The 14,081-nt window shown below is 40.4% G+C and overlaps 1 protein-coding gene across 1 annotated transcript in view; it reads left to right on the top strand.

Annotated features, from left to right (window-relative positions):
• The window catches only part of LOC118389598 (metabotropic glutamate receptor 7-like), a 410,239-nt gene that overhangs the window by 285,618 nt on the left and 110,540 nt on the right, over positions 1 to 14,081 (top strand). The window contains exon 6 of the mRNA XM_052528607.1: positions 13,812 to 13,951. Within this exon, the coding sequence (XP_052384567.1) occupies positions 13,812 to 13,951 (140 nt within the window). The remainder of the gene's footprint in view (positions 1 to 13,811; positions 13,952 to 14,081) is intronic.

Raw genomic sequence — 14,081 nt, forward strand, 5'->3', positions numbered from 1 at the left:
GGTCGGATGGAAACCCTAGTTACAGCGGCTTCCTCGTTTTCTTATTCTCAGTGGTGAAATATTTAACACTAAAAGGTCGGATGGAAACCCTAGTTACAGCGGCTTCCTCGTTTTCTTATTCTCAGTGGTGAAATATTTAACACTAAAAGGTCGGATGGAAACCCTAGTTACAGCGGCTTCCTCGTTTTCTTTTTCTCAGTGGTTAATTAATTAAAGTTCAAGTGGTCATTTTGGGTTATGCAGATGAATGTGTAAAACTAAAGCTAAAAAATGTATCATGATAAACCAGAGAATAAATCAGAAAAGTTGTATAAATTAAAACTGACAACGAAATTATACTTTTGCTTCAGTCAAAATGAGATATCTATATAATGTTCATCATGAATGGAATGACCAGGCCTCCCGGGTGTCTCAGTGGTCTACGGCTGAGATTCTGGGTTCGAGCCCAGGCTCTGTCGCAGCCGGCCGCAACCGGGAGGCACACGGGGCGGCGCACAATTGACCCAGCGTCGTTCGGGTTAGGGAGGGTTTGGCCGGCAGGGATATCCTTGTCTCATCGCTTACTAGTGACTCCTGTGGTGGGCCGGGCGCAGTGCACGCTAACCATGTCGCCAGGTGTACGGTGTTTCCTCCGACACATTGGTGTGGCTGGCTTCCTGGTTAAATGGGCATTGTGTCAAGAAGCAGAGCGATGGGTTGATGGGTTGTGTTTTCAGAGGTCGCATGGCTCTCGACCTTCGCCTCTCCCGAGTCCGTACGGGAGTTGCAGCAATGAGACAAGATAGTAGCTTCTAGCAATTGGATACCACGGGATTGGGGAGGTAAAAAAATATATATATATAAAAATAAATGTAATAACCCTGATTATCAAGCCTGTCAGAAATCTTGTAAACATGTGACGAAATCAACATGACGTGGGAAATTAGCATATTGTCAGAATAGAATGTCAGTCAGTCATCGTAAAGAAGGAAAAATACAATATTCCAATTGTTGTTTTTGAGTCGCCGGTAAAAACAAAATGTCTGCTTGTGATATAATCAATGAAAATGCATTGCAATGTACTATTTCTCAAAAAATGTGTCCATGCAAAAACCAACAAAAAGTACTATTACATTCCCTGACAGGCAATACGAGATGTTGATTTCAGTAGTAGTGTTAAAGGTAAAAACACAATGGGTTGTTTTTGTTTGTTTGTTGTTGCCCTTTCATATAGTTCTCCCACATTAACCAAGGTGATTGAAAAGTGGGAAATAAAGTGGCTATTAAACTGCGTCTAAACTGCGTCCATGCTATCATCGTGATGAAAACAGCATGAATCTAACTGTGAATCTAACTGTGAAGGCTCTCCTTATAGACAGCAGATTTAATGATGATGAGATGTAATTATAATACCCTGTGAGAATGTATCAGTACTTTGCTCTTGTTCGTCATATTAACCGGGTTTCCTCTGGTCTCTCTTTTGAAGTTATTAAAAACCAACACATTGTGATTCCTTTCATTTATTAAATAAGGTTTGCATCGTTGCAAGGTAACCCATGTCTTTGGAATGTAATGTTAGTGTGTTATTGTCCTAAATGTAAAAGGTCATCTCATTAATGCAAATGCATAGGAATATTACAGTGTTTACAGATTTAATGAATATGATGAGATGTAATTATAATACCCTGTGAGAATGTATCAGTACTTTGCTCTTGTTCGTCATATTAACATGGGTTTCCTCTTGTCTGTCTTTTGACTTATTAAAAAAACCAACACATTGTGATTCCTTTCATTTATTAAATAAGGTTTGCATCGTTGGTAAAGGTAACCCATGTCTGTGGAACTGTAATTTAGTAGAACTGTTAGTCTGATATTGTCCTAAATGTTGGTCTGATATTTAGCAAACTGCTGATATTTAGGAATAGAACTGTTGGTCTGTATTTATCCAACTGGTGATTATTTATCTCTTTGGTCCAAAACAGAACTGTCCTGAATATTGTCTGATATTTCATCCTGATATTTAGGCCAATTTAGTAGAACTGGATATTTAGTAGAACTGGACGGAACTGTTGGTCTGATATTTAGTAGAACTGAGCTGATATTTAGGTTGGTCTGAATTTAGGTTGGTCAGATATTTAGTAGAACTGTTGGTCTGATATTTAGTAGAACTGTTGGTCTGATATTTAGGCCCACTGTTGGTCTGATATTTAGTAGAACTGTTGGTCTGAGTAGAACTGTTGGTCTGATATTTAGGAACTGTCCCTGATATGGACTTGGTCTGATATTTATCTGAACTGTTGGTCTGATATTTATCTGAAAAACTGGTCTGATATTTATTGTCGTCTGATATTTAGTAGAACTGATATTTAGTAGAACTGTCAATGGTCTGATATTTAGTAGAACTGTGATCTGAACACCTGTTGGTCTGATGAAAGTCTGATTTTAGACTAAAACTGTTGGTCTGATATTTAGGCGAACTGTTGGTCTGATATTTAGCCGAACAGTTGGTCCGATATTTATCAGAACTGTTGGTCTGATATTTAGTAGAACTGTTGGTCTGATATTTAGTAGAACTGTTGGTCTGATATTTAGTAGAACTGTTGGTCTGATATTTATCAGAACTGTTGGTCTGATATTTAGTAGAACTGTTGGTCTGATATTTAGTAGAACTGTTGGTCTGATATTTAGTAGAACTGTTGGTCTGATATTTAGAACTGTTGAACTGTTGGTCCGATATTTATCAGAACTGTTGGTCTGATATTTAGTAGAACTGTTGGTCTGATATTTAGTAGAACTGTTGGTCTGATATTTAGTAGAACTGTTGGTCTGATATTTAGTAGAACTGTTGGTCTGATATTTAGTAGAACTGTTGGTCTGATATTTAGTAGAACTGTTGGTCTGATATTTAGTAGAACTGTTGGTCTGATATTTAGTAGAACTGTTGGTCTGATATTTAGTAGAACTGTTGGTCTGATATTTAGTAGAACTGTTGGTCTGATATTTAGTAGAACTGTTGGTCTGATATTTAGTAGAACTGTTGGTCTGATATTTAGTAGAACTGTTGGTCTGATATTTAGTAGAACTGTTGGTCTGATATTTAGTAGAACTGTTGGTCTGATATTTAGTAGAACTGTTGGTCTGATATTTAGTAGAACTGTTGGTCTGATATTTAGTAGAACTGTTTGTCTGATATTTAGTAGAACTGTTGGTCTGATATTTAGTAGAACTGTTGGTCTGATATTTAGACGTCAATATTAGTTAAATAAATCTACTCCCGCCAGAGATAGGGCTGCAACATTGTCTTTCATTTGTGAAGTATACAAACAAATACCGGACCATGTTCACACTGTAGGAAGTGATGTCATAACAGACCATGTTCACACTGTAGGAAGTGATGTCATAACAGACCATGTTCACACTGTAGGAAGTGATGTCATAACAGACCATGTTCACACTGTAGGAAGTGATGTCATAACAGACCATGTTCACACTGTAGGAAGTGATGTCATAACAGTGTTTACAAGGAGAAAGTATATAAAGGGCTCTTTTGTACACAGTAGGAAGTAAAAGAGAAGCCTAATTGACAGGCAACACAGTTCTGGTTTGTTTGCGGAGTTATTCAGGCAGCAGCTAAGGTAAATGTGTAAGACATGATAATGGTGTTTGCTGCTCATAGCTCCCCCCTCGTCCTGGAGAATGCAACATCCGAAGCAAGTTTACACAGGATATCTTATTGATTGTGTGGAAGAGACAAGGCCACAGAGGGAAGCTGTGTTCTAAATGGCTGTTCCCTATAGGGCTCTGATCAAAAGACGAGCACTATCTAGGGAATAGTATGCCATTTCAGACACAGAAAAAGACTCTGAGGCACAATATGAGGAGAAAAAAAAAAACGTTTCAGGAATTGATTGGATTTAGTGGAGGTAGAGAAAAGACCATGTTTATAATTTGAGAAAAACAATGTCCTCTATTACACAGACGTCAACACACAGATACACCACTGCCCTAAATGTTTACATTAAGAATCACAGAAAATATCCTAGCAAAACATTATTTTGCATTCTTGTAGGAGAAAGGGAGCCTTGTGTGAACTCGTTTTTTAACCTGGAGAGAGACACTCCTCAGATAGGAATGACGATGTGTGATGATGATCAATGCTCTGCAGATAATCTCTTTATTTTTTAAAGATTTCAATTTAATATGCTGAAAAACATGTATTTTATTTCTTATATAAAGGCAACCCTAAACCAGGGGTCTCATAATTCCAGGCACTGCCTGAAATAGTATGAATATCACCATTGAAAACATTGAAAACACTTTAAAACACCTTGTATGAGGTTGTAGCACGAGGAATAAAACACTTTAACCTCTAGCGTCGAGCAATCCCGTATCCGGGAGCGTAATCATAGCCTCAAGCTCATTGCCATAACGCAACGTTAACTATTCATGAAAATCGCAAATGAAATGAAATAAATATATTGGCTCTCAAGCTTAGCATTTTGTTAACAACACTGTCATCTCAGATTTTCAAAATATGCTTTTCAACCATAGCAAAACAAGCATTTGTGTAAGAGTATTGCTAGCTAGCATAGCATTAAGACTAGCATTCAGCAGGCAACATTTTCACAAAAACAAGAAAAGCATTCAAATAAAATCATTTACCTTTGAAGAACTTTGGATGTTTTCAATGAGGAGACTCTCAGTTAGATAGCAAATGTTCAGTTTTTCCAAAAAGATTATTTGTGTAGGAGAAATCGCTCCGTTTTGTTCATCAATTTTGGCTGAGAAAAAAAACAGAAAATTCAGTCATCAAAACGCCTAACTTTTTTCCAAATTAACTCCATAATATCGACAGAAACATGGCAAACGTTGTTTAGAATCAATCCTCAAGGTGTTTTTCACATATCTATTCGATGATATATAATTCGTGGAAGTTTGTTTTCTCCTCTCAATCACATGGAAGAATACTTGCAGCTGGAGATAACGCACCAATTTTGACGGAGGACACTAGGCGGACACCTGGTAAATGTAGTCTCTTATGGTCAATCTTCCAATGATATGCCTACAAATACGTCACAATGCTGCTGACACCTTGGGGAAACGACAGAAAGTGTAGGCTCGTTCCTGGCGCATTCACAGCCATATAAGGAGACATTGGAACACAGCGCCTCAAAAATCTGGCTCACTTCCTGTTTGAAGTTTCATCTTGGTTTCGCCTGTAGCATTAGTTCTGTGGCACTCACAGATAATATCTTTGCAGTTTTGGAAACGTCAGAGTGTTTTCTTTCCAAAGCTGTCAATTATATGCATAGTCGAGCATATTTTCGTGACAAAATATCTTGTTTAAAACGGGAACGTTTTTCATCCAAAAATGAAATACTGCCCCCAGAGGTTCAAGAGGTTAAAACACCTTGTATGAGGTTGTAGCACGAGGAATAAAACACCTTGTATGAGGTTGTAGCACGAGGAATAAAACACCTTGCATGAGGTTGTAGCACGAGGAATAAAACACCTTGCATGAGGTTGTAGCACGAGGAATAAAACACCTTGTATGAGGTTGTAGCACGAGGAATAAAACACCTTGTATGAGGTTGTAGCACGAGGAATAAAACACCTTGTATGAGGTTGTAGCACGAGGAATAAAACACCTTGTATGAGGTTGTAGCACGAGGAATAAAACACCTTGTATGAGGTTGTAGCACGAGGAATAAAACACCTTGTATGAGGTTGTAGCACGAGGAATAAAACACCTTGTATGAGGTTGTAGCACGAGGAATAAAACACCTTGTATGAGGTTGTAGCACGAGGAATAAAACACCTTGTATGAGGTTGTAGCACGAGGAATAAAACACCTTGTATGAGGTTGCAGCACAAGGAATAAAACACCTTGTATGAGGTTGTAGCACGAGGAATAAAACACCTTGTATGAGGTTGTAGCACGAGGAATAAAACAAGGTTATAGCACAGGAATAAAACACCTTGGATGAGGTTTAGCATGAGGAATAAAACACCTCTGTAGGTATTACATGTAGGTCTCCAACACCTTGCTGAGGTATTATATGTAGGTCTAAAACAGTCTCTCTGTATGTATTATATGTAGGTCTCTGTCAGTCTCTCTGTAGGTATTACATGTAGGTCTCCATCAGTCTCTCTGTAGGTATTATATGTAGGTCTCTGTCAGTCTCTCTGTAGGTATTACATGTAGGTCTCTGTCAGTCTCTCTGTAAGTATTACATGTAGGTCTCCATCAGTCTCTCTGTAGGTATTTCATGTAGGTCTCTGTCAGTCTCTCTGTAGGTATTATATGTAGGTCTCCATCAGTCTCTCTGCAGGTATTATATGTAGGTCTCCATCAGTCTCTCTGTAGGTATTATATGTAGGTCTCCGTCAGTCTCTCTGTAGGTATTACATGTAGGTCTCCATCAGTCTCTCTGTAGGTATTACATGTAGGTCTCCATCAGTCTCTCTGTAGGTATTATATGTAGGTCTCCATCAGTCTCTCTGTAGGTATTATATGTAGGTCTCCATCAGTCTCTCTGTAGGTATTACATGTAGGTCTCCATCAGTCTCTCTGTAGGTATTACATGTAGGTCTCCATCAGTCTCTCTGTAGGTATTACATGTAGGTCTCCATCAGTCTCTCTGTAGGTATTACATGTAGGTCTCCATCAGTCTCTCTGTAGGTATTACATGTAGGTCTCTGTCAGTCTCTCTGTAGGTATTACATGTAGGTCTCCATCAGTCTCTCTGTAGGTATTACATGTAGGTCTCCATCAGTCTCTCTGTAGGTATTACATGTAGGTCTCCATCAGTCTCTCTGTAGGTATTATATGTAGGTCTCCATCAGTCTCTCTGTAGGTATTACATGTAGGTCTCCATCAGTCTCTCTGTAGGTATTACATGTAGGTCTCCATCAGTCTCTCTGTAGGTATTACATGTAGGTCTCCATCAGTCTCTCTGTAGGTATTACATGTAGGTCTCCATCAGTCTCTCTGCAGGTATTATATGTAGGTCTCCATCAGTCTCTCTGTAGGTATTACATGTAGGTCTCCATCAGTCTCTCTGTAGGTATTACATGTAGGTCTCCATCAGTCTCTCTGTAGGTATTAAATGTAGGTCTCCATCAGTCTTTGTAGGTATTATATGTAGGTCTCCATCAGTCTCTGGCAGGTATTATATGTAGGTCTCCATCAGTCTCTCTGTAGGTATTACATGTAGGTCTCCATCAGTCTCTCTGTAGGTATTACATGTAGGTCTCCATCAGTCTCTCTGTAGGTATTACATGTTCTTCTCCGTCAGTCTCTCTGTCACCCCGATTACATGAGGTCTTTCAGTCTTCTTAGGCATTACAGAGGTCTCTGTCAGTCTCTCTGTAGGTATTACATAGGTCTCCATCAGTCTCCTCTGTATGATTACATGTAGGTACTCTCCTCTATAACTCCTTCACCCCAGAGTCTCTCTGTAGGTATTACTGTCCTCCTCTATAACTCCTGTAGGTATTACAGACAGGGGAGGTCTTCCTGTCTATCTCCTTCAAGATTACATGTAGGTCTCCATCAGTCTCTCTGTAGGTATTTCAGAGGGTCTCTGTCAGTCTCCTGTAGGTATTATATGTAGGTCTCCATCAGTCTTCACTGCAGGTATTATATGTAGATCTCCATCAGTCTCTCTGTATATTACATGTAGGTCTCCTTCAGTCTCTCTGAGAGGTAGGGACATAGGTCTCCTCATAACTCTCTGTAGGTAGACAGAGGTCTCCATCAGTCCTCTGTAATTACATGTCACCTCCAGAGTCTCTCTGATACTTCCTCCTCTATAACTCCTTCACCCCAGAGACAGAGGGAGATACTTCCTCCTCTATAACTCCTTCACCCCGGAGACAGAGGAGATACTTCCTCCTCTATAACTCCTTCACCCCAGAGACAGAGGCCGATACTTCCTCCTCTATAACTCCTTCACCCCAGAGACAGAGGGAGATACTTCCTCCTCTATAACTCCTTCACCCCAGAGACAGAGGGAGATACTTCCTCCTCTATAACTCCTTCACCCCGGAGACAGAGGGAGATACTTCCTCCTCTATAACTCCTTCACCCCAGAGACAGAGGCCGATACTTCCTCCTCTATAACTCCTTCACCCCAGAGACAGAGGGAGATACTTCCTCCTCTATAAACTCCTTCACCCCAGAGACAGAGGGAGATACTTCCTCCTCTATAACTCCTTCACCCCAGAGACAGAGGGAGATACTTCCTCCTCTATAACTCCTTCACCCCAGAGACAGAGGGAGATACTTCCTCCTCTATAACTCCTTCACCCCAGAGACAGAGGGAGATACTTCCTCCTCTATAACTCCTTCACCCCAGAGACAGAGGGAGATACTTCCTCCTCTATAACTCCTTCACCCCAGAGACAGAGGGAGATACTTCCTCCTCTATAACTCCTTCACCCCAGAGACAGAGGGAGATACTTCCTCCTCTATAACTCCTTCACCCCAGAGACAGAGGGAGATACTTCCTCCTCTATAACTCCTTCACCCCAGAGACAGAGGGAGATACTTCCTCCTCTATAACTCCTTCACCCCAGAGACAGAGGAGATACTTCCTCCTCTATAACTCCTTCACCCCAGAGACAGAGGGAGATACTTCCTCCTCTATAACTCCTTCACCCCAGAGACAGAGGGAGATACTTCCTCCTCTATAACTCCTTCACCCCAGAGACAGAGGGAGATACTTCCTCCTCTATAACTCCTTCACCCCAGAGACAGAGGAGATACTTCCTCCTCTATAACTCCTTCACCCCAGAGACAGAGGCAGATACTTCCTCCTCTATAACTCCTTCACCCCAGAGACAGAGGGAGATACTTCCTCCTCTATAACTCCTTCACCCCAGAGACAGAGGGAGATACTTCCTCCTCTAAAACTCCTTCACCCCAGAGACAGAGGGAGATACTTCCTCCTCTATAACTCCTTCACCCCAGAGACAGAGGAGATACTTCCTCCTCTAAAACTCCTTCACCCCAGAGACAGAGGAGATACTTCCTCCTCTAAAACTCCTTCACCCCAGAGACAGAGGAGATACTTCCTCCTCTATAACTCCTTCACCCCAGAGACAGAGGGAGATACTTCCTCCTCTATAACTCCTTCACCCCAGAGACAGAGGGAGATACTTCCTCCTCTATAACTCCTTCACCCCAGAGACAGAGGGAGATACTTCCTCCTCTATAACTCCTTCACCCCAGAGACAGAGGGAGATACTTCCTCCTCTAAAACTCCTTCACCCCAGAGACAGAGGCAGATACTTCCTCCTCTATAACTCCTTCACCCCAGAGACAGAGGGAGATACTTCCTCCTCTATAACTCCTTCACCCCAGAGACAGAGGGAGATACTTCCTCCTCTAAAACTCCTTCACCCCAGAGACAGAGGGAGATACTTCCTCCTCTATAACTCCTTCACCCCGGAGACAGAGGCCGATACTTCCTCCTCTAAAACTCCTTCACCCCAGAGACAGAGGGAGATACTTCCTTCTCTATAACTCCTTCACCCCAGAGACGGAGGGAGTCGAGGCATCCGTCAGCATGTGAGAGGAGATAATGAAGCATGAAGCGACTAGCTAGCAAGGGGCAACAGGCTTCGATCCGCCGCCCACACAGCAACGCAGACACAGCAGGGACTCTGCAGTCACAGTCTTTTGTACTGTCTTGGTATCTTCCCATAATCACCCCTGTCACTGTTGCCATACAATCTATTCCCTTAAAAATATCTCTGGACAAACTAATCTTGATATGACTTTAAGAGATACTTTCAAGCATACAGGGGTATGGAATGCAATAACCAAGGAGTCTATTAAGCAGTTAAATGTCCTAGTTACTGTTGTGTGATTAACAGAGATTATATAGAAGTACCATTTCTGTAGGAGGATAGCATATTCTATTACTGGGTCAAGGTTGCAAAGCTAATTCTTGAGCTGAGTATGTTATGTACTGTATTATAATTATAATTATAATATTATAATGTAACTATATTTAGTTCTGTGTATATGTACGTGTGATGATTGTGAGACGCTATACAAATGAGACAGTCACACAAGACGAGGACTTCAAATAGGCACGTCGAGGGAACTGTAGCCTACTGTTCAGATGGGTTAACAGGAAACTGACATCTGGACACGGACTGTACGTCTGTAACCTCTTAATATTAACTCCTGTAGAATGAAGAATTTCTTGCACCAAAAATGTTAGGCAACATTTTTAATTGATTAATTTATTTCTGCTTCTCCGGAGAAGATAGTATTTCAACCAGAAACATAGTGTATCTAAAAATCAGGCAACAAGATATTCCTGCACCTCCTGTCAAAAACATCGTTCTTACGTCTTTGACTGTAGCTTAATAGCACATTTTCTAGCAACAAAATACCCTGTCAAAAACATTGTTCTTACGTCTTTGACTGTAGGTTAATAGCACATTTTCTAGCAACAAAATACCCTGTCAAAAACATCGTTCTTACGTCTTTGACTGTAGCCTAATAGCACATTTTCTAGCAACAAAATACCCTGTCAAAAACATTGTTCTTACGTCTTTGACTGTAGCTTAATAGCACATTTTCTAGCAACAAAATACCCTGTCAAAAAGCTTAATAGCACATTTTCTAGCAACAAAATACCCTAAAAACATTGTTCTTACGTCTTGACTGTAGCCTAATAGCACATTTTCTAGCAACAAAATACCCTGTCAAAAACATTGTTCTTACGTCTTTGACTGTAGCCTAATAGCACATTTTCTAGCAACAAAATACCCTGTCAAAAACATTGTTCTTACGTCTTTGACTGTAGCCTAATAGCACATTTTCTAGCAACAAAATACCCTGTCAAAAACATTGTTCTTAAATGTCTTTGACTGTAGCCTAATTAGCACATTTTCTAGCAACAAAATACCCTGTCAAAAACATATTCTTACGTCTTTGACTGTAGCCTAATAGCACATTTTCTAGCAACAAAATATAATTGTAAAAACATTGTTCTTACGTCTTTGACTGTAGCTGTGATAGCACATTTTCTAGCAACAAATGACCCAGTCAAAAGACATTGTTCTTACGTCTTTGACTGTAGCCTAATGTTCACATGGGTTAACAGGAAAATGACATCTGGACAAAAACATTGTTCTTAACCTCTTTGACTGTAACCTAATAGACATTTTCTAGCAACAAAAACCCTTAGGCAAAATTTTTAATTGACTAGTAGCCTTAATAGGACATTTATTTCAAAAACATTGTGCTTCTCTTTGAGAAGATAGCCTTTCAACCAGAAACATTTTCTAAAAATCAGGCAACAAAATATTCCTGCTCCTGTCAAAAACATTGTTCTTACGTCTTTGACTGTAGCTTAATAGCACATTTTCTAGCAACAAAATACCCTGTCAAAAACATCGTTCTTACGTCTTTGACTGTAGCTTAATAGCACATTTTCTAGCAACAAAATACCCTGTCAAAAACATTGTTCTTACGTCTTTGACTGTAGCTTAATAGTTTTCTAGCAACAAAATTGAAAAACTGTAGCCTAATAGCACATTTTCTAGCAACAAAATACCCTGTCAAAAACATTGTTCTTACGTCTTTGACTGTAGCCTAATAGCACATTTTCTAGCAACAAAATACCCTGTCAAAAACATCGTTCTTACGTCTTTGACTGTAGCCTCATAGCACATTTTCTAGCAACAAAATACCCTGTCAAAAACATTGTTCTTACGTCTTTGACTGTAGCCTCATAGCACATTTTCTAGCAACAAAATACCCTGTCAAAAACATCGTTCTTACTTCTTTGAATGTAGCCTAATAGCACATTTTCTAGCAACAAAATACCCTGTCAAAAACATTGTTCTTACGTCTTTGAATGTATCCTATTAGCACATGTTTTATATTTGCGGGTCTCAGATTTTCACTTCATCACATATAGTCGGCTGGTTGCGGACAGGTTACTAGGAATTGTGGGTAAGTCAACCTTCTAACAGGCACCTTCAAAACAGTTACAGAGTTTCATGGCTGTGATGGGAGAAAACTGAGGATGGATCAACAACATTGTAGTTACTCCACAATACTAACCTAAATGACAGAGTTTAATGGCTGTGATAGGAGAACACTGAGGATGGATCAACAACATTGTAGTTACTCCACAATACTAACCAAAATGACAGAGTTTAATGGCTGTGATGGGAGAAAACTGAGGATGGATCATCAACATTGTAGTTACTCCACAATACTAACCTAAAGGACAGAGTTTAATGGCTGTGATAGGAGAACACTGAGGATGGATCAACAACATTGTAGTTACTCCACAATACTAACCTAAATGACAGAGTTTAATGGCTGTGATGGGAGAAAACTGAGGATGGATCATCAACATTGTAGTTACTCCACAATACTAACCTAAATGACAGAGTTTAATGGCTGTGATAGGAGAACACTGAGGATGGATCAACAACATTGTAGTTACTCCACAATACTAACCAAAATGACAGAGTGAAAAGAAGGAAGCCTGTACAGAATAAAAAACATTACATTAAGTAACTAAAGTAATACTACATGGAAAATGTGGCAAAGAAATGCACTTTTTTTCCTAAATACAAAGTGTTTTGTTTTAAGGCAAATTCAACACAACACATCACTCAGTGCCACTGTTCATATTTAAAACAAAAATTGTGGTGGCTACATCGTGTTATGGGTATGCTTGTCATCATTTTTTAGGATAAAATAAACAGAATGGAGCTAAGCACAGGTAAAACCCTAGAGGAAAACCTGGTTCTGCTTTCCAACACTTGCTTTCCAAGAAGACATCTAATGTTCCTGAGTGGCCGAGTTTTGACTTAAAATCAGCTTGAAAATCCTAATCCTTATGGCAAGACTTGAAAATGGCTTTCTACCAATGATCAACAACCAACTTGACAATTTGAAAACATTTTTAAGGAATAATGGACAAATATTGTGCAATCAAGGTGTGCAACACTCAGAGATTTACCCAGAAAGACTCACAGCTGTAATCGCTGCCAAAGGTGATTCTAACATGTATTGACTCAGGGCGTTGAATACTCATCTAATCAAAATATATATTAGTGTTTTATTTTCCATAACTGTTTCTTCCACTGAGACATTACAGACTCTTTGTGTAGATCGTTGACAAAAAAACAACAACTCAATCCATTTTAATCCCACTTTGTAACACAACAAAATGTGTGAAAAAAATCAAGGGTTGTGAAAGGTCCTGTATACATGCACCAGTCAGGCATGTTCATGTGTATCTGATGGGGATTGGTAACCTCATTATATGGCTAGCTTTTCGAGGGCGCGGCTTGCTAAGATGGCGGCCGTGTGTGTTTGCGAGAGACAGGGGTCCGGTCTCGATGTGAGCTGGTGAGGGAGAAAGACGTAATGCTAAGCCAGTCACCGTGACGCCTGTCTGGTACTGATAAGCCTGTCAGCAACTCTAACCAAGTGATTATATGTGTAACGGATGTGAAACGGCTAGCTTAGTTAGCGGTGGTGCACGCTAAATAGCGTTTCAATCGGTGACGTCACTTGCTCTTAGACCTTGAAGGAGTGGTTCCCCTTGCTCTGCAAGGGGAACCATCGCTTTGTGGAGCGATGGGTAACGATGCTTCGTTGGGTGACTGTTGTTGATGTGTGCAGAGGGTCCCTGGTTCGCGCCCGGGTATGGGCGAGGGGACGGTCTAAAGTTATACTGTTACACATGTTCATGTTAGGAAACTCAGCCTTTTTACCAAGTGATGTAACACGTCCTACGTTAACACGTAGCGAGCTTCAAGTTGTGCCGTTGCTCCCGTTACAGGAAGTGCTGGGACGTCAGTGAATTTCAACAGGAACGGTGATGCTCCGGGACGTTACGACCTGTTCCAGTATCAGATCAACAACAACAGCTCCCCAGGGTACAAGAACATTGGACAGTGGACAGAGACATTACAGCTCAACGTGAGTACGATGATGTGTGTATATGCAAGCGGAGGGATTTGAACCAAGGTCTCCCGCGTAGTAACCCATCGTCTTAAAACCTTTACACCAAGAGGGCATCCTAGTGGTCTGAGTGTGTCTTCGACAGGGA

Source organism: Oncorhynchus keta, chromosome 10 (genome assembly GCF_023373465.1).
Source record: "Oncorhynchus keta strain PuntledgeMale-10-30-2019 chromosome 10, Oket_V2, whole genome shotgun sequence".
Lineage (NCBI taxonomy): Eukaryota > Metazoa > Chordata > Actinopteri > Salmoniformes > Salmonidae > Oncorhynchus > Oncorhynchus keta.